This window comes from Chlamydotis macqueenii, chromosome 24 (assembly GCF_036417535.1).
Source record: "Chlamydotis macqueenii isolate bChlMac1 chromosome 24, bChlMac1.mat, whole genome shotgun sequence".
NCBI lineage: Eukaryota > Metazoa > Chordata > Aves > Otidiformes > Otididae > Chlamydotis > Chlamydotis macqueenii.
Genome location: NC_141579.1, coordinates 1,375,265 through 1,399,906, shown reverse-complemented (window position 1 = coordinate 1,399,906; position 24,642 = coordinate 1,375,265). Strand labels below are relative to the sequence as shown.

At 51.9% G+C, this 24,642-nt stretch overlaps 1 protein-coding gene across 6 annotated transcripts in view; it reads left to right on the top strand.

Moving 5' to 3' along the window:
- ARHGAP32 (Rho GTPase activating protein 32) overlaps positions 1-24,162 on the top strand; it is a 129,491-nt gene extending 105,329 nt beyond the window's left edge. For all 6 annotated transcript variants that reach the window (XM_086766232.1, XM_086766231.1, XM_086766229.1 and 3 more), the window contains 12 exons: positions 5,631-5,780; positions 11,464-11,566; positions 12,786-12,930; positions 13,526-13,608; positions 14,861-14,968; positions 15,865-16,010; positions 16,530-16,731; positions 17,479-17,624; positions 18,241-18,315; positions 18,934-19,791; positions 20,549-21,390; positions 21,850-24,162. In XM_086766232.1, coding sequence (XP_086622358.1) covers positions 5,631-5,780; positions 11,464-11,566; positions 12,786-12,930; positions 13,526-13,608; positions 14,861-14,968; positions 15,865-16,010; positions 16,530-16,731; positions 17,479-17,624; positions 18,241-18,315; positions 18,934-19,791; positions 20,549-21,390; positions 21,850-24,048 — 5,057 coding nt within the window. In that variant the 3' untranslated portion in view covers positions 24,049-24,162. The remainder of the gene's footprint in view (positions 1-5,630; positions 5,781-11,463; positions 11,567-12,785; positions 12,931-13,525; positions 13,609-14,860; positions 14,969-15,864; positions 16,011-16,529; positions 16,732-17,478; positions 17,625-18,240; positions 18,316-18,933; positions 19,792-20,548; positions 21,391-21,849) is intronic.
- Positions 24,163-24,642: the final 480 nt, after the last annotated feature.

Below are 24,642 nucleotides of genomic sequence, written 5' to 3'. Positions count from 1 at the left end.
TCAGGCAACAGGCTCTGTCCTGACCTCCTGAACACTCCGGGACAGCGCTGAGCGGCTTAATTTTAACTGCAAAAAATGCAAACTGAGTTAGATTCGCTGTGCTAGAGCTATTGCAATCGCAACCGGGTCTTGCCTGGTTTAAACAGGCGAGGTGCTAATCCCTGGAGAAAAACAACGAATTACGCAAAATGTAAAGGTACAAATGTGGGAGCTGCCGTCTTTTGTACAGGGTTGGTGTTCTCCGTGGGTATAAAGAGATGTTACATCTTCTGACTCAACAAAGCTGGGCTTAACCGTAAAGACACGCTGAGCGGACACGGGAAGCGAGGCAAACACATCCCATGTTGCTCAGCCGTGTGCTAAAAGCCCACGTGCCAGGTGTTTGGGGTTTTTTTTTGAGCTGGGACGCGCTGGGTGGGGAATTCTTGGATCCTAATGGATTTCCGAAGTGCCCAGGGAATAGAGCACCAAAGAACTCGAAGGACTGGGTCTGTGGTCGCGTTTTGCGCTGTGTCTAGCCTAGCTGAGCTTTGTATGAAAGTTTTAACCTGCTTGTGTTTGTTTTGGTTTGCTTTGGTTTTTTTCTTTTTTTTTTAATGATACCTGCCCTGTCTCCCCTGCCCACTGAGCCCGTCCAGCGTCCTGGAGCTACTTCCCCCCTTGTACGTTTTCATTTATTCCTTTTTTCTTCTTTCACTCTTTCTCTCCCTGTGTCTCTCTCTCTCTTTTTTTTTTTTTTCCCCCCTTTTTCTGTACATTCAAGTCAGTAGCACTGATGCTTTGAAGGCTATTCAGGGAAACCAAACCAAACCTTTAGCCTGGAGCATCTCCAGGAGAAGGATGCTATTTGACAGCAAATGTTCTGGTGTAAAGACTCAACCTTCCGAGCATGTTACCAAATGCTCTCCAGAAAGGAGAGGAAGGGGAGAACAGGGTCAGGATTTCAGATAGGATCATGGAGAGTGCGTGTGGTGGAGCTTTCACTGCCCGTACCCAAACCTTCAACGAGAGCCAGGGAATGTTTAAACTGGGGTTTTAAGAACAAGGGCAGCATTTGTTGCTGTGACTGCCTAGATCCACTGAAAAATAAATAACCTGCCAGAAAGTTTGGGAGGAGTCAGAATAGTGGATGCTGCTGAGATCCACGGAGTTTCCTTCGGACACACAGGTGTGGAGAAAAGATGTTTCTGATTTTTTTTTTTCCTCTTTAATAGTCGCGTTCCTTAAATCCACGAGCCCTTCAAAGCGCCATTCCTGCTGAGGTTCAGTAGCAGTTAGCTTCAGGGCTTGGGCTTTTTGCCCTTTTTCACCTGAAAAGAAAGAACGAGGAGATTGTTTATCCTGTTTCTGTGGTCCACAGGTCATGGTTGCGTGTCTTCTGCTACTGGTAACTTAGGAGATACTTTAAGTTCTGGAAGCTTTGAGCTGGTCTTAGGGGGAAGTTACTTTTCCGGGCTCCTGGAACAGTTTTTAGACACTGAAAAAAAAGTGTCTAGGAAACCTAAAACTTCATTTTTGGCCCTCACTTTCCCCAGATAAAACGAGCTGACATCCGAATAGGGAGGCAGGGGCTGAAAGACATTTTTGACAGGGGGACATGAGCTTTAAATCCTCAGCTGCACCAAAGCCTGTTAGCATGGGCACTGCTTCTTCCAGCCTACATTGAGATCTATTATATATATATATATATATATATTTTTTTTTTTAAAAAAAAAAAACAAAACCTCTTTTTACACCGAAAAAGCTGTTTGCAGTGATACGTGTAGGTAAGATGTGCTTGGGCTGGAATGGAGAACGCCTGAGGCAGCCCGGAGCCGAGGAGCCGAGCGCTGTGCCCGCAGCGGCGGGATGGCGCCCGGGAGCCCGCAGCCCCACCGCTCCCGCTCTTGCCCCTTCCCGCCCCGCCCGTCCCGGTTGGAACCCGGCGACCGTTGCCCAGCCGCGTTCGAAAGGGGCCGGGCCGAGCGCGGCCGTTGCGCCGGGGCCGAACTGGCGGTGCCGAGGGGAGGGAAGGATGTGGCTCCGCAAGCTCCGGCGCCAGCCGGGTGTTTCCATGGAGGGCGGGCGGCTGCGGGAGCCGGAGGCGGGCCCGCGGGGCTGGCCCTGGCGCGGAGCGGCCTCCCCCGCGGCGGCGGGCGCAGGCGGCGGCGGTGCGGGGCGCGGGGCGGAGGCTGCGGATCGGCGCCTCCCCGGGAAGGGGCGGGCAGAGCGGAGCCGGGGACCCCCGCGCTGCGGGGCTGCGGAGGAGCAGCCGCCGGAGAGCCGCTGTGGCCGGCGGGGAGCCGAGGACGGTAAGAGACGGCGGCTCCCTTGGGGCTTTTTCTTTCGTTCCCCGCTTTCTTCTGCGAGACCTGCGGCGTGGTTTTGGGTTCCCGCCCCGCTTGTTGCTTGGTAACTCGCCAGCTGTTTAATTTTGCGGTCGGGGGGGGAATTAATCGCTTCGAATTATTATTTTTTTTTCCTGGCCGCGCTGGCGTCGGCGACCCGCAGGCGTGTGGGACGGCCGGCCACGGCCTTTGTAACCAGGTGAAAAAGCAGCCGGTTCCCGCAGGATTCCGCGCTCCGCTCCGGCGCCCTGGCCGCTGGCCGGAGACCCGTGGGCATCGGCTGCTGGAGAAGATCCCGAGGGATCTGTGCCCGTGGGCAGGTGGCTTGGCGTGGTGCTGGGCTTCTCCGGCCAACGCAAGGCTTGGTTCAAGCCGCGCACTTCCCTCTCCCTCCCCTTTTCCTGATTCTTTTCCTCCTCTTTCCCTTTGACCGATCTCCGACTTGAGGTTTCTGCGGCGCCTTTCCGCTCGCGAGGTCCATAAGCTGTTTTATCGGACTTAGTCCCGGAGCAGGGGCGCGTGGCGTGCCGGAGCTGCTGAGGGGAGCCCCTTTGACGCGTGGGGTGATTTGTGTGAGCATTCCCACCCAAATCCCGAAGGAATTTCAGCCTGCAGGCCCCCTCCGGCGTCTGCCCGCAGGGTCCTGGGGGTTGCCGAGATCCCCGGGTGATCCTAGCCAGCGCTCCAGCTTGAAGCAACGAAGGCTGAGGTTGGCTGGGACGTGGGAGGGTTGCGGTTTTTGTTGGGATTATCGCTTACAGGCGCTGCCCAAGGGATGGCTCCGGAAGCCTGGGCAGGTGGAAGAATAAGTGCGGCTTCCGCGTTCCCAGGCTTTGGAAATAAGAGCAGCAGCATCACCGATCTGCTGTACTCTCCGTGTGTGTGGTGCTCTCGTGGTGGCTAGAAATATGTGCTTATTCTTGGCTGGTTCTTGTCATCATAGTTAGCTTTAATGATTTTTATCTAATGACACTGAAATTAATCACCTTTAACGTGTTTCATGACCTTTTATAACACAGAGGCCAGCCCTAACCGGTGTCAGCTGGCACGAGATAAACGCCGCAGCATCAAAAAGCACGCAGCGTTTTTATTTTATTTTTCTTTACAGAGCAAACCAATAAATGCACATTTACAAAGGTTGTTTGAGATAGAAAGATATTTTCAAATTCTCACCTCTGTGGAATTTTAAAATCTCTTTCTGAAAATGTTTGTGACCAACCAGGGAGCCCAGCGTAGAGGTCAGCGCAATTATTGATGTGGTGTTGGTCGGTCCCTCGTCAAAACCAGCGTCTCATTCAAGGGCTGAAGGACGGTGCTTGGTGGTGCGTGGTTCCAGATCCTGGGTGGGTTTTCAGGGCTGTATAAATTAGCTTCCAAAATAGAATCTGCTGCGGCAGGAGGAAAGGAGCAAAACATCTTGTTGCTAAGGAACGTGAGAGAGAACTGGGAGGTGTGACTCAATGCTTGGCTCTGTCTGATGCTGAGTCCACAGAGCACGTCTTCAAGCGCGAAGGGACGGAGATGAAAAATATTTACTGAGCTTTTATGGAGGGGCTGAGATACTCCTTCTAGGAAAGGCTCCGTTTCTTGGAAAACAATTTGTTTTACGGTGCTGAAGTCCGAGGTGGAAAGTAACGTGAGGATTTTTGTTTGGTTTGCCTTTCAGCTGGTAATTCCGCAGCACCTCTGGCTGTAGCAACCATGTAAAATTGGTTTGGATTTCTCATATTCTCATATTTTCCCACTTTATTGGCGGGATGGTAAAGGAAGGGTGAAAAGGATTAACCATTTTATCCACCTCCTCTTAGTTTGTATCAGTTTTAGCCTTGTTCCTGCTCTAAACCCTGTGCCTTCATTCCCTAACGCCCATCATTCACCAATTCAGGGTTTTTCCAAGTTAACGAGCGGGCGTAGGAGCGTAGGACAACGACTTGCGCCGCAGCAGAGCATCGCTCGCTGCTGCTGGTACCGAAACGCTTTGTTCTGCAGGATTCTTGGGATCAGCCTTGGCATCAGCGTTTATCTGGAAACCAGGCCTCCTGTGCTGGCTTCATCTGAACCGAAACGCAGCAGAAAGGAAAGGATGCGTGGGGTGAGGGTCAAAGGAAACGGGCTAGAAAGCATCTCACCTTTTTTTTGCTGCTGGCAGAACCTGACAGCTTCTTGCGGCTTCCAAGGATCGCTCATCCTTCCCAGACACCTACCTGCTTTTTTTGTTCTCTTCTATAACCTGTCAGCAAAGAGATGACTGCTGGCGTTTTTCTCGCCGTTCTCTTTTTCTTCCCCACCCTGGCTCTGCCGGTGAATCATTCTTGCGTGGGTATAAAGCTCCGAAGTCGGTTTAGCCGGAGAAACTCTCATACGGAGTAGGCAGCGATGCTGGGAAGAGCGATGAATACCAACCAAAACCTAGCTTGCCTTTGTTTGGCACGTCAGGCTTTGTTGTTTGTTCGAAATAACGTTCCTCTGCTGAAATTTGGCTGCGGTGCTTGCAGGTGTAATGCAGGTGGAATTATGGCTGGCTGTCCTCCCTGGGATCTGAGACGGGAGCGGGGCGGAGAGACGGCCGCAGGAGCCTTTACAGCTTCCTGGAGCTGTGAAAACCTCCTCACAAAGCACAACCTTTCATACCTAGTGATTTGTTCTTTTCAGCACAGCTCTTCTGGTGAAGTTAAACCGCTTCTAAGTCACAATGGCGCTTTTGTTGGGGAGGCTGGAGCCCTCTCGCTTTCCGAGCGGGCCTCAGGAAGAAAAGTTGGCGTTGAAGGGCTTTGTTCTGCTTCCCTTTCAAACCTGCGCCCGGCCTCTCCTCCCCATTTGCATGGGTTTCTCCGCGTCACCCACTCCTGCCCTGCGTGGCTCTCCGTTCCGTTAAATTGTGGATTACGCTCCTCGGCGGGACTGGATTTCACCGGCGTGATGCGGCGGCCATGCGGTGTCGCGCAGAGAAACGGAGCGGGTTCGGAGGGATGGCTCCTGAGCTTCCTTCTTTGTAGGCTTCTCTTTATTCTAGAAGGGATAACCTGCATCTCTTCCCATCAGCCACCTCAGTTTTCTATTTAATAAGACAAAGACGGTTATGCTTTTATCTTGCAGCGGCTTGAGAAGACTCAGGGAGGCCCTGGGACGTCCTGTTTAGCACGGGACCTTGGGAAGTGGGGTTCTGTAAATAATTCATATTAACGTTGCTACCGTTCTTACGTGCTCCGTAGAACTTGTTATGCTTGGCCTTGCCTAACTGAGCCAAACCTAAAATGAAGTGGTGTTTTGTTTCGTTTTTTTTTTTTCAATTCTCTTGTGCAGTGTCGAAAAAACACGGCAAGCTCATCACCTTCCTTCGTACATTCATGAAGTCGCGCCCAACGAAACAGAAGCTGAAGCAGCGGGGGATCCTGAAGGAAAGGGTGTTTGGCTGCGACCTGGGAGAGCATCTTCTCAACTCGGGCCAGGACGGTAAGAAACAATCCCCTCTTGGGTTCTTCCGCCGTTGGGAATCTTATTTCAGGGTGATCGTGTCTAGCAAAGGTAGAAGTGCGTAACAAAAATTCATGGCTGAAAGAGAAATTGAGCCTCATGCTCGTAAGAAGCATCGTGGTTTGACGTGGGAGCAGTGAAGATGGATGGAACTACTGGAGATGAGTTCTCAGCCTCTTGAAGGCTTTGGAGAAATGTTAATTTTTTCTTGCAGGGAAAAGAAACTTCATTAACGTGTCAGTGCCAATGAATAATTAACTGGTGTGTTAAATCCATACATTTCTCTAACTCAGTGAGAGACTCTAGCACAGCTTGCAGTGTAAGTCCTTCCTCTGATTCCACAAGACGGACAGGACGCGTGCAGGCTGAAGGAGAAGTGACGTGGGGTAGGGAAAGGAGTTTCTCTGCTAAATTTGTTTTCAGTGGTGCTTCAGACTCCTTGTGCCTTTTGGAAAAGGGATGTTAAATCAGAGAGCCAGAAACTGGAGGGTTTGGAGCCAGAAACAGGCAGTAACCCGTGTAAGAACTACATCAGGAGGAGGTGATTTCCACCGCCGGGTAGCTGTGGAGCTGGCTTTATGTGGGAGCAGCAATAAAAGACACACCCTGAGCTGAGCTAAACTGCTCTAACCCCGCTGGAGGCTCCTGTTTGGCATCTCTGGGAGCTCCCTTCTCGCTCTGCTCGCTCCCCTCCCATCACGTGCGACAGTGACTGAGCTATGCTAACGAGGTCTCTTCATCCGCGAAGCTACCAGTTGCTCTCACCTTTGGATTTAATAACTTTCCTAACTCCCTGGAGTGAAGCAGATCCAAGTGGAACGTTGCCAACAGGGGCGTGTCTCCACTTCACACAGCAGGGTTGGTTTTTTTTTCCTGTGCGTGGTACCTACTGGTGATGCTTTGGGATTACGGCCACAAAACATCTCAGCTGAGAAAACCAAAAAAGAACCCAGTGGGTTCATAGATTCGTTTGGGTTAGTGCTGGTTTTGATGGGTGCTGCCCGATACCCAAAAAGATGTAGCAGGACGGAAGGAGAAACTCCAGAGTCGGAGATGAACAGCAAGGCATTGATGTGCTCCTCAGAAACGCAGTACTGAGCCAAACTGGATTTATGTTAAGACTTTTATTAGTTACCAGTTTGGGAAGCTGGCAAAGCCTAAATTCTCAAGAATTCACCGCGAAACAACATGAGCAGCCCCAGTTTTGCAGTGGTGAACGTCTGAAACTTTGTCTTTTAGCTAGGAAATGGTGAGAGGGGATAAAAGGGATGAGGAAGGACAAAACCTGAACCAGGGCTGACATTTTTTTACCGAACGCTGTGTTGAGGCAGCTGGCTCAGGCTGCTTAGCTCGGAGAAGAGCGCGATGCCCTCGGGTGTCTGTATATCCAGAGACAAACGCAGAGGAAACGTTTTACCCGCTGCAGCACGTGGACTTCTCATGGGCTCAGCAAGGAATCGCTCATTCCGCGTCCGCTGCGCCTCTTTCGGAAGGAGAATATTTTCTAGTTGTTGTGAGAAGTAACACTGTAAGAGGGACAGGTAAGGTGTTAACAAGGGTTTTCTGTAACAGCGGTAGGGATGAGTACCACACCTAAAAATCTCTCTGTGTGCCTGATGATCCACGTTGGGGATTGCGGTGATTATTGGGCTGGCAACCGGAGACAGGCGGTGTCCTGGATTTTGGGTTTGGTTGTGTCCTTTAATTCCCGTTGACGCTTTGAGCTCTGCAAACAATGACGGAGCCCTTCTGGAGCAGGAGTTACCGCTCTGCAGAGTGTGAAACCACCCTTGCCCAAAGACCCCTGAGGACCAAACAGCAGTGAGGGAAGGAAGCATCCCGGGCCGGTTTCTTAGGTGAGATCCGGGTCGTGGGCAGATGACAGGGTTATTTTTCAGAATCATCCATCTTCCAAGCTGCTTTTGAAAAGGGGGAGTCGGGAGCCGCGGTCGCTGGGCTGTGTTGCTTCCGCTGAAAGTAACAGCAGTCGGTCCTTTTGGGCTGGTGTCAAACCAGCTCTGAGGGATGTTTGACTTCTCTGTTGGGTCTAAATCTAGCAAAGCTGGTGGTGATGCTCTCTCTTCCAGTAGGCTGGTTTGCAGAACGGTCCTCCAGTCAGCTGCAGTGCGGCCTGCCCGGAGAGGCCCGTCTCCGTTAAATTTTGGTGCGTTACTCATTTGTTGGCTCCTGCTGGGTTTCGAACGCTTCCCCTGCCCAGGAAGCGTCGTTTGGAAGCCGACCAAGCTTAGCAGGGAGTAGCTGTGTCTTCATCGCCCTGAGAGATATTCCCAGTTGGTTTGGTGCTGTTGACACCAAACCAGTTTGTTTTATGGAGCTGCGAGATGCAGCAATTTCAGCGCAATCCCTGACTCGTGAAGAGTTTGAGACTTTTTTTCCCCCTTGATTTTTTTTCTCTCTCAAAGGAAACCAAATAGAACTTAAATTTAGCTCGACCCCAATTAGAAAGAACTGTGCTTGCAGGGGATGGGAGCTGGTTAAATGCTGCATTGCAGCACTGTGCCTCCCAGTATTTCCAAACGGAGCTCTCCACAGCTTCTGAATTCATGAGGAGCCCTTTTTCTGGGCTGAAAACATTCCCGTTGCCTGGCAGGGGATAAAGATGCTCAGCTCTCACTTGGTGGTTAGAGTGGGGCTGGCCCTAAAGTGGTGGCGTCAGGTGTTTGTTTCCTGAGATAATCCGTACAGCGCAGCTCTGTTAACTTCGGAGGCTAAAAAAAAAAAAAAAATTGTGTTTTTTGTACCTCTTCATGCATCTGTTGCGTTGATACTTCCTGGTCTTCCAGAACTGGAAAAGATGGATTTAGAAATGGCGCTAATTTTACCAGCGCCTTGGGATTTCTGGTGACGTCGCAGCTTGTGCTGCATCCTCCGGCGTTATCCTTCCCCTCCAGCCACCCCCTGGCCGCGGCTGGGTGATGTGGTTGCCTCTGATGCTAATTTATTGCAGATTTGAGTGCAGGGAGAAGAGAGGAGCGGCGCAAGGAATGAGATCTCGGGCAGCGTCTTGGCAGGGAGCTGTAAAAATCTGGTTCCCCTTAGCTCCAGCATCGCTTTGGTGATCTAGATGTCACCTCTCTGGTTCCCAGTGCTCATGTGAACCGGTTTCCACTCTCTAGAGAATGAAATTGAACACGACAAACAAGAATTAGCCAGCTCTAAGGTCAATTAACGCTGTAGCTCGTTAAAGCTACGGCAGTCACCCTCAGACATGCCAAAACCCAGTTTCCTTCCCATATTTCACAATTTATCGTAATTTTTAAACCAAAATCCATCTCCAGAGGCCTTGGGCGATGGATGACCCGAGCTGTCGTCAGCGTTCTGGTTGGTTCGGCCGCTCCCATCTCTCACACGCCTTCCCTGGCCTGGGGAAACTCGTTGGGTATCTCCCCTTCCATCTCCACGCTTGTAAAATCGAAAAAGAGGTACAGGGAGAGAACGGCTGGTTTGGGGAAGGACTCGCGGAAAGGGAGAGCTGAGCAGGCAATACAAGCTTCTGCAGTTAAAAAGAGAGACGGTTTCTCGCTCCCCTTCTTTTTTTACCCCTGCCTGCAGCTGCGAGAAGATAAATTCTTTACGCCCCGGTGACCCAGAGGACAGCAGGGAGTTGAAAATTAATTTGCGTTTCGAAACGCTGCGGCTGTAGGGGGAACAAACACGAGCAAAAGCACCACTTGCAGCCCTCGAGCGCAAAAATGCCCTGGCACGGACAAACCCCACCACGTCCAGGTACCACAGGACTTGCACGGCGTGGTTATCTGCCTCCCTAGCCTGCCGCGACGTGGTGGGATTTACCTTTCTCAGGCTTGCGCTTTGTTTTTACGCAGCTGCCGTTAAAATAAAGCCCAGTCTTGAAAAGCCCAGCCCGGTGCCACAAACGCTCCTGGAAGAGGCTTTTCCAAGTGCAAAAGTCGCACTTTAGACAAAAACGTCACGTGTTACCGGGAGATAACGCGGTTTGTGATGGCTGCTCAGGCTTCAGTCGTTAAGAACAGCAATAATTTGCATGTGGGTCACTCCTTGGAAAGCAGGAGGCCTCGTTCCCCGGGCGGAATAAATAGTTCTGATTCCAGAAAAGTACCAAGAAAATAAATAAATTAAAAAAAATTTAAAGCAAGCCTCCCAAAACCCAGGGAGGGAATGTTATGAAAGATTAAAAAGGCAAAAAAATAAACCCGAGATGACGGGAAAGGCAATGTGCCTGATTTCAAGATGAATCAAAACGTTCTTCAAAGTGAAAACCATAAAATTTCTGCTTCCTGTTAATGGCAATGAATTAACCAGTTAACGAGCCCGAGGAGATGCAATAAACCTTTCAGAGCAGCTGAGAGATGCTCAGGAGTTCCTTTAGCTGCTGTGGTGATGAAATCTGCTGGGGTCTCCTTTGTCGACGCGTCCGCATTTCCAGCCTTTCGGACGTTGTTTCCTGGAAGTACCTGCTATTTGAGACGGCGAAGGGAGGAAGGGAATGAGGGAAAGCGATTGATTTTGGAACGGGAGAAGTGTGCGTGCTCAGGTTCTCCCGAAGAGGTGGAGAAAAGCTCTCCATCAATTTCCCACTGCGACGCGGCTGAGGGGCCTTTCAGATTCCACTCTGATGGTTTGGGGTCTAGAAGCCCAGGATGCACCGGCTGATTTCCAGGGAACCATTTAAAAAACAGGTCTTTCCTCCGTCTCTGTGAGTGTTTGCTCGGGCAAAGCACAGCGCATCCGAGTTCAGCAGCTCGTATGAGAGCTGACTGGCAGATAAGGGGATCTGCCGCACGATCTCTTCGGAAGCTGTGTCACGCGGCAAATTGATCGGACCTGGCATCTAGTGTACGAATAAATCTAGATCAGCACAGGAGCTGCAGCAGAAAGGTGGATTCCAGAGGAATCCACGAGGATCTGAGCTTTTTTCCATGAAGATTTGCTGTTCCTCACAAGAGCTCAGTCCTCCTTTTCCTTCTGCGGTCAGGCAGTTTTCTCTCACTTTCATAAATAAAACAATTTGCTCCTCCTTAAGCTCACAAGGCCGGACAGATCGCTCCGGCGGCGGATGCTGCGCGAGGCCGAGAACCCAGCTGTAAGGAACGGCTTGGTGAAGCGGCTTGAATATTAACTTGACGCCTGATTATATCCTCTGGGCTCGTTATTTCCATTCTGGCTGCATTCTGGTGCGTAGCTATCGAAATCCAGTCGCGCTCCGGTAGACGTCGGGGACGGAATGAGGAGCTGTAAAAACTCCCCTGGCCCTGGTGCGGAAAGGAGCATCGCCTTAATGTTTGTATTCGCTCAGACCAAGCCGAATAGGTTAATCCTGTGTGGATTTGAAAACAATGAGGTCTTTGGCCGAATTTTATAGCTCTTCTGGAATGGAATTTAACACCACGATTCTGGGAGTTGTGATGCGACCCGCGCTGTCTCTGCTTGGCCAGAATTGAGGGTTTTTTTCAACCTGATTCATATCTTCGCATTTTTTCAAGCAAAGAACACCTCTGACCGGTTTCCACACCAACTCCTAACGTTGAATTTCTTACAGGCTTTCTCCTCTAAGCAAGAACTGAAGCAGTAGCCCAGCTGCGCTTAGTTTAGCTGACAAGCCCACAACCTGAACCGGGACTTTAATCCCACCCTCAACTAACCGCCACCGTTTGTTCTTTAGTCCCCCAGGTCCTCAGGAGCTGCACTGAATTCATCGAGAAGCATGGCATCGTGGATGGAATCTATCGTCTCTCTGGGATCGCGTCCAACATCCAGAAGCTACGGTAAGGGCGCGGCGTTCGACAGCTGCGTTTGCGCGGGACGGGCGAGGCGCGCGCGGCGGATGTTTCTCCTTGCGTATCAGCAGTTAATTGGTGGCAAGCAAAGAACGCTTGGGTGATTTCGTGGTGGGTGGCATCGCTGGGCTGGCTGTCCGTCCTCCCCGCTCAGGAGCCGTTCTCACCACAGGAAATGCTCTTTATCCTTTTGTGAGGCTGGGTTTCCATTTTTCTGTTGCGAGAGCCTAGCGGGATGTGACTCATTCCAGCTCCACTCCCGGGCCCGCAGCCTCGGAGGCAGCGAAGGCGTGTTTTCCGTGGAGATCCTTTTGCTATTCCCAAATTCGGTGGGTAGATTTGAGCTGGTGCTGCTGCTGTACCTGTTTTCCACAGGTGCTTTAAAACAGATTTTTCTAAAACTGTAAGGGCATCATGCCCTGGTGTAGTACAGTACAGTATTTCCCAGTTTTCCGAGATGTCCCAAAGACAAAAGGAAGGGAGCACGTGGCGTAACTTGTAGGGCAGCTGAGCTTCAGCTGGAGCAGCCGTGTTCTCGCAGCTCCCCGTGGCCCTGCAAAGCTGTCCTGCTAATTTGAAACAGCGCTTCCCGTGCACGTATTTTAGCGGCGAGCCAGCCCTCGGCCTTCTAAGCTCAACTCTGATCTCATAAATCTTGGTGAGTTTGGTTTTCCCCCCTCTCTGAAAAACCAAGGGAATGCTCAGGGATTTTCTTCATGTGGTTCCTGGCTCTCCTCACCCGCTGGCAGAGGCGTGCTCAGCTCATCAGCTTGTCCCCAAGGAATTTCTGCGTCTCAGCGTTGCTTTATCACTTCGGTTTCCAGGCCTTGGAAACGCGAAGGGACAGCAGCTTTCGTTCCGACCTGTGGGCTCTCCTCCTCTGGGCAGCTCCCAGTCGCAGCTTTTGGGAGTCAAATTGTCTCCGCCGTGTTGGAAGACGTTCTCTGGAGACCTTGTGGAAGGCCCTGTTGCAGCAGAGGGGATTGTAGACTAGCCAGCTGGCTGTCAAACTAACTGAAAATGCCTTATTAGAAGGAAAAAAAAGTCTCATTTGGAAAAATCTGGTCTAGCAGCATCACCACTATGGGTCGTGTGGCTTTGATGACTCAGTCTTTATTTTCAGGAAAGCCTTGCTTTTCTTGACTGTAATTTGCGCTTAATTTTCTTTTCATTCCTCCTTTGCCCATTTCCCTGTTCTCCTTTCCAGCCACGAGTTTGACTCTGAGCAGATTCCTGACTTGACAAAGGACACTTACATCCAAGACATCCACTGCGTGGGCTCCCTCTGCAAGCTGTACTTCCGCGAGCTGCCCAACCCTCTGCTGACCTACCAACTCTACGACAAGTTCTCCGTAAGTACAACGCAACGCCTTTCACTTTCCGCTTCAGCGTGGCTTCATCCGGACAGGGAAATACTGGAAAGGATCCAGCAGCAAGCTGAACCTAGCTTCCACGCGCCTTTCTTTGTCTTACTTCTGCTTAAGTTGGGGTTTTTAGAGAGCTCAGAACGGCCTATCTCCAAAATAACCCGCCGAACACTGCTCTGGTTTGTTCCCCCCACCAAACGCTCCCACCTGCGGGAGCATCACCACGCCGTTTCAGAAGCACGGTGCCACCCCAGGGTTGAGGTCCCTTCTCTTTGTCTCCTTCAGGTTCACTCACACGTGGTTGTGTTGCCCACGCCGTGTTGATTCCGCTTTTGGGGCCCAGTAGAAGGTTTTTGGGACTACCAGTGCTCGCGAGAATTCCCTGCAAGGAATTGCTCCGTCCAATTAAGCTATAAAGCGTCCCAGACCTTGATTTACTGGTCCTTTGTCACATTCTCTGTGCGCCGGTCTGTCCCCAAGAGACAGGCGCCTCCCCGAAGGTAGAGAAGAGCCGCGAAATCACCGCCCAACGAGGAACAGGTTCTTACTTGCAGCTAACTCCCTCTCTGCCTCGTTCCAGGACGCCGTTTCTGCCGCCACGGATGAGGAACGGTTGGTCAAAATCCACGACGTCATCCAGCAGCTGCCCCCTCCTCACTACAGGTGAGCGCGACCTTCACTTTAATTACGTCAATCGTATTTTTGTCTCCAGTTCCCAGCAATAATAGTAACTACCAACCTATACCAATGCTCTGGCAGCATAACTAATTATAATTAAATAATATCATTAAAAATCAACTGTATTATTATAATATAAACCAATTAGGATTCATAACCAATTGATACATGGTAATGAGTCTTGGCAGAGTATAACAACGTGTTAATGGGCTTTAGTGTCAAAAATTACGGCCAGGTGTGGTCAAAAGGCATCAGACAAAGTACGGTGATTGCTATTAATAAGTAAACGTAACACTGTGTGTTAATGAAGCTTTAATGTTATTATTAATAACCAGTTACTGACAGGATGTGTAAGTAGTCTTCACCAATTCTGTATTGTCATTGGTAAAAATAGCTAATTATGGTGTATGTTGAAAGTTCTTTAACTACCTAAATACATTATTATTAGCTAAATGATCTATAAGTTACTATATTACAATATAAATGGCTAATATTTAAATATCAGACTTTTGTAATTAGCTGGACCAGTCATGATGCTGTATCCCACGTGCTTTAGCAGAGGGATAGTTGGTTACTGATAGCTAATTACAGTACTTTCTGATAATCATTAATTGGCAGGGCAGTCATTGCTAGCCAGTTGTGATGCCCATGGAGGTCCTTTGGCTAGGGAGATCTAATTATAATACTTTATAATTATCAATGGGCATATTAATTTATCATTGTAATGTATGTTAATTTGCAGAACAAGTTGTAATGCAAGAAGATAGGTATTGATAACTATTTATATTGTTTGTGTTAATAAATACTTAATTAGTGTCATTAGCTGGACAAGTGCAGTGCTGTACCTGAGTGGTATAAGTAACTAATTAGAATACACGTTCTTTGAACGTGAATAACTTATTGTCATTAGTCTTAATTAATGTGTTAAAAGCTATACATGTGTGCTACTTCCTATTTAAATGAACTAATTAGTGTAACAGTCGGTACTTTGTATGTACTTTGCAGAGGGCATGTGTTAGTTGTAAAACAGAGATACCTCCACGCACCCTGACGTAGATGGACAGGGCTGCTGCTCTCTTTCTTTCTTGAGATCTGGACCATCCATCAACATTTCCCCCCCGCCCCCGCCCCGTGAGCTGTCACACCAAAAGAAAATAACGAACCGGGGTTTGTTTTGTAAATGGCAGCGTGACTGCGCTCATGGGTGCTGAACATTTGCCTGTCTCCTCTTTTCCAGGACACTGGAGTTCCTAATGAGACACTTAGCTCGTCTCGCTGATTACTGCTCCATCACAAATATGCACACAAAGAACTTAGCAATCGTTTGGGCTCCAAACCTCCTCAGGTACTCTTTTTTTTTTTTTTTTTTCCCCCCTCAATACAAGATAAGTTTTTATATTCACAAAAAGCAGACGGATACCTGTTCTTCAGAAAAATCGTAGCTTGATCGTCCAGGGAAATGTGTCCAGTGGCATCCCTGATTTCCCAGTACGTATGTCTCTGGCGTCTGATTTGACTGCTTTTGGCTGTAAAAATTCAGACTTAAGGAAACGGTCTTGGATAAATGACCCCTAAAATTTGTTCTGAATGTGCGTAACAGGGTAGTTCAATTTTAAGGATGTAATTTTTAAATTTTGCATTACAAGAAAAAAAAAAATCACGCTAGCCTGTATTGTGTTGATTTCTGGACTGCTTCTGTTACCAAGCTGAGAAATCTGAGTCACAGATTCCCCTGCGTGCAGTTAATGAGGGTGAGCCCTTTTCTCCTGTCTGGCAATTCCCCCACGAGCAGTCAAATGAGCTCCTCTTTGAGTCTGCTTTTGCGAATATCGGGGTACGTGCTGGGCAGGGTCGCTCGGAGACGTTCCCTGCTAGAAGGCAAACCCTGTTGGAAGGCCACGGTGAGTTTTCTACAATTAAACTGCTGCCGGTCACAGCATCTGGAAATAAGTTAACAAAAAGCTCCCCACTTTGTGTCTGCGGGTCGCTTACCTTGATCCAGACCTGCCACGCACTCCTTTTCCTTCTAGGCCCAGTGTTCCTCTTGCCGTTTCAAACCTGAACCCAAAATCCTGGATTTAAATCACTACAGTCAGCGTGCAAAGCTTTGATGAGATTTAATCTCTTCGCTGCCTCTAAAGCCAGGCTCAACAGCCCGTGCCGAAACCGTACCCCGAAAGGAGCGCGTCCTCCCCTGTTCTCCTGGCTGTCCGCGTTTCATTTCGTCTGCTTTTTCTTCAGGTCAAAGCAGATCGAGTCGGCCTGCTTCAGCGGAACCGCCGCCTTCATGGAGGTGCGAATCCAGTCGGTGGTCGTGGAATTCATCCTGAACCACGTGGACGTCCTCTTCAGCCCCAAACTCAGCTCGGTCATACGGGACGGAGCAGGTGGGCCTCTTCCTCCTTGATCAAAAAAAAAAAAAAAAAGGCAGCAGACATTTAATGGGTTTTGGGTACAACACGGTGCCTGATCTGTCTGCCCTTGGAACAGAAATAGAAATGAACTGCTCCAAGCCCAGCTTTTGTTCCTGCTGGCGTTTATGGTTGCACCAAGAGGTGGAACCTGAGAATGGCTGAACCCAAGCTTTATAAGAAGTAAAAGGATCACTTTCTGGCCAGGCTTTTGCATAAAATCTGTCAGTGAAGGTTTTTAGCCTGCCTGCTCCCTCTGCCTTTTTTTTTTTTTTTTTAATACACTAAGCTGCCCTCAATTACGAGAGGTTTGGTTTTTTTTTGTCATAAACATACTTCTGCCAAAATGGTTCTTTTGACCACGTCTTTCAGGGGCTGGGATGACAAAGATTTAGGAAAACACAGCCCCTCCCTAGGCACACAGACCCAGAGCTCTGATCTCTGCGCCGCCGTTTGCTGATTCTCCCTCTTGCCGGCGGTTTTTTCCCCTTACAGGGCACAGCTCTTTGTCACGGCCCAAGTCTCTGCTGGTGTCCTCTCCTTCCACAAAGCTTCTCTCGCTGGAGGAGGCGCAGGCACGGACGCAAGCCCAGATCAGCTCTCCCATCGTGGCGGACAGCAGATACATAGAAGTGGGAGAAGGCCCTGCGGCTTTACAGGGGAAATTCCACACGGTCATCGATTTTCCGTCCGAAAGGTAGAGACAAGTTTCCTTTCCAGCGTGTGTCATAAACAAAAACACAACAAACCAGTTAATGACAGCAAAACTGGCCAATGTTGAGTAGTTGTACCTAAAGGAACGCAGCCAGTTTCCACCTGGTTTGGATTCCGTGAGGATTCAGCTTACAGCAGTTGGCTGGTGGAATTAATTTAGCCATGTACCTTCTGTGTCACGCCCTCCTTTGCAACATTTTTACATTAAATGTAAAAAGCTGTATCGTGTGATGGATAGAGATGTCTGAACTAGAAGTGTAAACAGGGTGAACACCCGGAAACATTGGGGTTTTCCGGGTTTCAGGACCTAAGTGCCTGTAACAAATCCAAGTTCCGCTCAGAGCGGAGCTGTCGGACAGCCTGGATGACACTAGAAATTAAACGTGGCAGTGGGAGGAGGTGAATGTGATTTTACGGCGTGAGCGAGAGATGCCTTTGAGTGCCTTTTCCTCAGAGAACTGGTGCATCTGCCAGTTCTCTGGCAATCAAAGCTGCCGTACTCTACAATACGGAGCTTTTGCGCACCTGCTTTACATAGTTGGGTGGAATTTGCCCAGCAAGACTTCAGGGCTGAGCTATAAGAATGAAAACATCCTCGGCTATTTAAGAAGAGCTTGAGTTTCTAAGCTTTGTTTCAGCAGAAACCAGATAGTGCTAAAAACAACCGAGCGGTAGCAGGAGCTAAATGCAGCTTCCCCCTCCGACAGTCTGCTCTGTTTCCTCACTCCAGGAAAAGACCGCCCAGCAAGATGAAGAAATCGCCGGTTGGCAGTTGGCGTTCCTTCTTCAACCTGGGGAAATCGTCGTCCGTGTCCAAACGCAAACTCCAGCGCAATCCCAGCGAGCCCTCCGAAATGAAAGCCATAGCCCTGGCAGGTAAGGCTGCAGAGCTGGCTGCCAAAAGCCCCGGGGGTTTCAGCGATGCAGAATTCTCGTTCACAGTGGGCTTTTATCTCCTTCTAGCGTTCAAGCCATGCATCACAGCTTCGGTTAACTGCTGGCTTTCCTAAAAACAGATCTCGTGTGAGCTCACGAACAGAACCTCCTCGAGCACACGCCTCATTTCTCAGAGGCGCCTTTGAAAGGCAGTATACGGGCACCGCTAGAATAAGGCTCAGAATAATTCCAGCTGACACTCATATTGTGAAATAAGAGCGCAGCTCTGGCTCCCCGCGCTGCTCTCAAGTGACAGTTAAACTAGATAAAAGCGCTTTTCCCCACACGCGTTAACCCCAAAAGCTGTGCCAGGCATCCAGCGAGCTTTTGTGGCCGCATCCAGGGTACGCAGACTGAATTCTCAGCCCCTTCCATGTGGACTTTGCTGTCTCTTTCTAAATTTAAAGAACGGCAACCCCAAAACAACTGCTGCTCTCTGGACCGTGGTACTCTTGCTAGAAACCCGTTTGTGTTTTTCCTGCCACTGTTACATCGCCGAGTATAAACCACTCCTGTTATAATTCAGCTTCTCACTGTCGCGGTTGCATTTCCGCAGGTGGCCGAGGAGACAGCGGGACTCTTCGCTCGGCTAAAAGCGAAGAATCGCTCACCTCTCTGCATGCTGTTGATGGTAAGGCAAAAAAAAAAAAAAAAAAAAAATGCACCTGCGCTTTTAACGTGCGCGGATCAAAAAGGGGGAGTTTGACATCACCGACTGCAGATATTCAACGGGGCAGATTTTCCGCCCCTCCACTAAGAGCTGGACTTGGGCAGCAGGAAGCTGCTTCGCTGATTACCAACACAGATGGGTGTCACAGAGGAGTGCTCCTCAGGTCTTTGTTTTCCTTCTAAGGTTAAAAAAAAAAAAAAAAGCAAACCTCTCGCTTTTGTATAGCCAGCATGACTTAAGTACATTCCTTGCCGTCTCCCCTTTCTCTTCTAAGGCGGAAAAAGACGGCACTGGGAAGGAAAATGCTTTCTGAGCAAGCCTTAGGCCTGCAGCACGCTTAAACTAGCTTTGCTTTTGCACACAGCTTAGTTTCAGACTAAAGCAGACCTGACAACTGCTGTAAAAGAGTTTGAGCAAACTTAATTAATTAACAGTTACTGCTAACTACGTTACTTTTGTGTTCGGAGTTCACCAGGTGAGCATCTTGCACGCTGCCTTAAGGCTAAAAACACCACCCAACCATCGCCTTGCGGACAGGAAGATTTTGACACTAACCCGTATCCATCTACTTGTTCCTAGGTGGGTCTAAGCTGTTTCGACCCAGGAGACCTAGGTCCAGCAGCGACGCGTTGGCTGCTTCCTTCAACGGAGGGCTCTTGGGAAACATGAATCGCTGCAACTCTTACGACAACCTTCCCCGCAGCAAGGACAGCGATGGGGACGAGGGGCTCATCCACGTCCCTGCCCTCATTTCTCCTCGATCCACTGAAGACGTTGACCTGAGCCCACCGGATATTGGAGTCGCCAGCCTGGATTTTGACCCCATGTCTTTCCAGTGCAGCCCGCCTAAAGCGGAGTCCAAGTGCCTGGATACCAGTATGTTCGTGCTGGAGTCAATCGTCATTCATAAGGCGGAGCCGAGCCCACCAAAGAAGAATTTGGAATCAGGCAGCCAGTCCCAGAAACCAGGCAGTGCCATGAGCTCCGAGCCGTTCTCCCCCGTCCACGAGACGATATATCCCTTCTTCACTCTGGACCCGGCCCCAACTGAAGAGCAGGCCTGCAAACCCCACGCCTTCTCACCCAAGATGGGGCGAAAGCCCATCAACTCCGCGCCGCCGACTACATACGAACCCGTCTCCTTCGCGCCGCCCAGCCACGCGTCGGAAGCGATGGGAGGAGTGCCCATCCCATCCAGAAATTCCTGTGCTTCCGGCTGGAGCAAAGGAGTCGGCGGCACTGAAATGACAAACTGGGCCCCAACCCAGATGTCCTTACCCCTGAAAAGCAGTGAAGCAGGAGGAGGGGAAGGAGCCCACCAAGAGCTACAGCATGCCCAGCTAGTGGCTGCTGGCAAGCCAGGGTTGCCAGAAGAAGGAGAGAGGCCAGTGCTGAGCAGTCAGAATAGGACTGTACCCTCTGGACACACACAGCCAGGTACAGTGCGTTTTCCTCCGTTCTTTCTTTAAGTTCCCGAGGGGACCCGCTCTCACAAGCGTCCTCCTCGGCGTGCCTTTAGGAGAGGGGATTGCCCGCCCCCTCTCGTCACAGGTGGCTGCAGGGCGCTGCAGATCAGTAAGGTCTTAGCCTCTGCCTTCTCCCTACATCACACAAACCTCAGATAATTTTCCATAATACCACTTTTTTTTTTTTGCCCCCACCCCCCAGCATATGTGAAAATCTATAGCATGTCCTTCTGAATCATCGCAGCCAGTAAGACTTTTCTTTTTTAAATCAAACCCGCCCTTTTCTTTTTTAAATCAAACCCACCCTTTTCTTTTTGAAATCAAACCCACCCTTTTCTTTTTGAAATCAAACCCACCCTTTTCTTTTTGAAATCAAAAACCTGCCAACCCTTGAAGAAGGGACCTTTTCACCTAAAACCTCATGACCAAAATTGTGTAAGGGTATCTCATTCTCCGCTCCCTACGTCCTACCTACCTCTCTAGAAACGCAAGAGGAGCCTTTAGACAATCTCTTGTGGTTTTTGTTTTTGTTTTGTTTTTTTTTTTGCCCCCCCCTTTTCTGCGATGAACTGCTGTGCTGTTGAGCAGCGTTTACATGTGAGACAGACGGAATTGCCACTGTGAAAGGGTGGAAAGCATCTATTTTTTTACCGTAGTGGTTAAGGTTAGCTCACTCTCCTTACCGGCTAACATACAATCACTCTCTCTCTCAATTTTCCCCCCATTAGGAGCAGTTGCCCTCGACTCCCCCCAGGATCCTGTTCCCGTCAGTTCTGTGTCTCTTATCCCTCCTCCTCCTCCGAAAAACGCAGCACGCATGCTAGCCCTAGCGTTAGCCGAGTCCGCGCAGCAAGCGTCCGCTCAGTCTCAGAAAAGGCCAGGAGACGCTCATGCCGAAAGCACAAATTACGGCCAGGCTCTAGAAAAGCTCCATCTCTCCGCCGGTGCTGCCGACAAGCTCCACCCGTACACCGCTCCGCCCGACAACCGCCTCCACTTCCAGCCCTGTGCGCCAGCGGAGCAGAATTTCCAAGGCGGCGGCACGCCCGGCGAGCAGAACCACCATCCGGGCGCACCGGGGAACTGGGACCCCCCGCCCCTCTACCCCGGCCTGCCTGGGGACGCGCCTGGTAGCAGGAACGCAGAGCAGGACCAGTCCAGCTTCCATCCTGCTAAACTGGGGGACAGAGATCCCTTTGGGGGTGCGCCGCTTGACTGGGAGCCACCCGCACCGGACTTTGTAGATAAAGCCCAGCTCCGCGCGTGCGGGGACAAGCACCACCTCCTGATCTGCATGGCGGATGACAAACCTCAGCCTCCCTTCGTCGTAACGGCCGGGGAGAAGAGCGCCCCGGCTCCGATCCCCTATTTAACGGCCATCCCGACAACGGCGCCCGAGCCCAACCGCGGGCCGGCGGGGCCAGCCACCGCTCAGGCAGACGTGGCCGTTACCGCCGCCCAGCGCACGCTGGCGGCCGCCCAGCCCGCCCCGCCGCAGAGGCAGGACCACCAGTCGGCCGTGGGACAAGCGCCGGCGATCTCCGCGAAAGCGCCCAGTAATTCCAGTCAGGTACGTGGATGCCCTGCCCCAGTCTCGCGTCTGTTTGCACGCGCAGCGTCCGTGCGCGGTTTAGTAAAGCAGGACGGATTCCTGGCGTGGAATTTATAAGCAGACCACCTAAAAAAAAAAAAAAAAATCCACTGTGGCAGCCGTGTGAAAGTTTAACCTGTCACTGTAAGGAGACCTCCCCGTTCTGCAGTTTGTCCTCTGCAGAGAGCCCTCACACACCCCTCAGCTCCCGTTTGGGGCGGCTCCTGAGGTCTCCCAGAGGCCCCGCGCTGCCCTTGCTGCCGCAGGGAGCCTGCGCATCTCTCTGAAGCACTAGAAACCCTGCCACAAAAAAAAAAAACCCAAACACCTTAAATTGAGCTAATCCCTACGAGCAGCTGCGATATTTTAACTACAGAACAGGAGGGAGAAAAAAAAAAAGATGCTCGACTCTCACTTCTGCTGGTTTCTTTCCTGTAGGTGTGGGGTGCAGCCGCACCTGAAAAGCCTCCTGAGCCTGTTCCTGGTTTTGTCCCGGAAAACAATTCCGCCGCTCTCTGCCCTTCTGTGCCCACGGGCCACCAGAGCCTTTTGGAAAAGCCTCGGGAGGCGACGTGCGCTCCCCTGCCGCACCTGCGGCCCGAGCCCGTCCCCGCTCACTCCTCCTACAGCTTCGTACCCCCCGTCCCGCCTGTGAGGACGCTGGAGAGCAAAATCGCTGCTGCCATGCACTCCGGCAACGCGGATGCCATCAACAACTCCAATTATCACACCTTCCTCTCTTCCTCCATGCTGGCCTCCTCTGTGGAGGAAGCCCTGCTGCCGCCGCCGCCTCCCCCGCCCAAGCACCCTTCCCTGCCGCCCGTCTACGTGCCGCACCCCAAGCCGGAGAGCGTCCCCGAGCCCTCCGGGCCAGACCACCTGCACCACAAGCCGGCTTCCATCCATCAGCACAGGCTGGAGAGCCTTCCTCCTCACCTCTCCCACCACAGCAAGCCTGACCAGCACCAAGCCTACCCTCCTCGCTGCGAGCCGCCCGCTCCCGCGGGCGCTCGCCACAGCACCCACGCCACCCAAGGGAAGAGCTCCTCAGCCTTCCACTCCAAGCCTCGCAGCCGCACGGAGTTTCCCTCCTCCGGCCCGCGTAACGCCGAGGACGCTCCGCCCTACCCCACTATCCGAAGGGTTCAGTCGCTGCACGTCACCCCGCCCGCTGCCTCGGCTGTCCGCTTCCTTCCCATTTCGCGGACCGAGGTGCTTCCGGACGACAAGCCGCTGTACTGCCCGCGGCCCCTCTACCCGTACAAGCCATACTCGTCCCACTACGACTACCACGTCACTCAGCTGCAGCCTTACTTTGAGAACGGGCGGGTGCATTACCGCTACAGCCCGTACTGCGGCCCCTCTTCTTACAGCACCGCTGACGGGAGTTTTTACGACCTGGACCCCTACGGCACCATGCGGGTCCGGCCTTTCCACCCGCCGTCCGGCCGCGACTTCGCGCCGTACGCTTCCCGGCTGCAAAGCAAAGGTCTTTACCACTATCCCAGTTGGTCCGCTTACCCTCGGGGCGGCCTGGCGGGCAAAGAGCACAGCTTCGTCAGCAGAGACGTGCCTCCTGCCCCGGACACCAAGCACGCGTACGCGCCGTGGGACCTGGAGGACATGGAGAAGTACCGCATGCAGTCCATTCGCCGGGAGAGCCGCACGCGCCAGAAAGTGAAATCGCCGGTGATGTCCCAGTACGATAACGTGGCCCCGCTGCCGCAGGAGGAACTGGGAGGACTGGATGAGAGTCACTTACGCAGCAGATCGGATCCTGGGAAAACTGGCCCCCTCGTCGTGGCAGAGGGGAAGGAGGGGAGGTACCCGGCCAAAGTGGCCTCGCTCGAGGGGGACGAGCGTTACTACATGCAGCACCCCGAGCCGGAGCTGGAGAGAGCCCACTACCACGGAGCCTTCGGGAACGGGCAGGCGGAGAAGCCGTCCCTCCCGCAGAAGCAGAGCAGCATGCGGAACAAGAAGCTCCACAAGCCGCCGTGCGGCACCGCCAACGAACACAGGACCCACTCGCAGCAGGAAGCGAGCCATAGGCAGCCTGCCGAGCCCAAAAACGGGCCCCCCTACCCCGAGTACCGCTCCAAAGGCGGCCCGGAGCCCTCCGAGCCCCTCGGGTACCAGCACTCGGGCGGGAAGTACGTCCCGGCGAGCCAGGACGCCCTGAGACTGCACCCCAAGGAGGTGAGGTTGGCAGAGGACGGGCTGGAGCTGGAGCGCTCTCGAGCCAAGCCCGCCGCGGAGAAACACCCCAGAGACTGCTACCAAGAAGAGGAGCACGCCGCCCCCCCCGTGACGCCGCCGCCCAAGCCCGAACGCAGCCACAGCCTCCGGATGCAGCACCCCGAAATCACCGAGAGGGACTCCGCGCTCCCCCACCCCTACCAGACCCTGGGGAAACGCCAAAGCGCCGTGACTGTGGCGTCCCAGTACGATAACGTGGGGGATTACCACACCATGCCGCAGCACCAACGGGGGGGCTGCGTTGGAGGAGGGGGCTTCAGGCCCTCCGCTTTTACCCAGGTGCACAGCAGAACTTACGCCACGGCCCTGGGCCAGGGAGCCTTCCTCCCCGCGGAGCTGTGCTTGCAGAGGCCCGAGGCAGAGGTCCACGCGGAGTGAGCGGGGGGAAGCAGGGATAGAGTCTAAGCAGCCTCTGCTGGACAGCGGACTGTTTTATTTTTTCAGTGATAGAAAAAAAGAAAAAAAAACCAACAACAAAAAAAAAAAACCAAACCCCAACAAAACATAAAAACAACAAAAAAAAAACACCAAACCAAAACAAAAAAAACCCAACCTTGACCCCGCCCCGATGAGCGAAGCAAAGCCACCCTCGGCCCCACCCCACCCCTCCCTGGTTTAGGTAGCAGAGTTAGCGCTTTTTCACCCCGTTTTGAGGCAACTGGAACGCCAGGACAGGCTTTGGCACGCAGACCTTGCCAGAGAGAGGCCGGGCAGAGCTGACAGAGGCAGGGAGGGAAGGAAAAAAGGTGATTTTTTTTTTTTTCCTCCCTCAGATTTGACGTTGGCCGTTAACCGCCGCTTCCTCGCATGACGGCCCGTGCATGCAGCTCCTCTCCCCGCGTAGCGTCGCCCATCCCACCGCTAGCTTCCAAGAACGGCTCGCCTTGGAAAAACAAACCACTCTTCTGCCCCTGCGAGGTTACGGATTTTTAATCCCCAAATATTTTCTTCTGGACAAATGCCGAGGTCCTG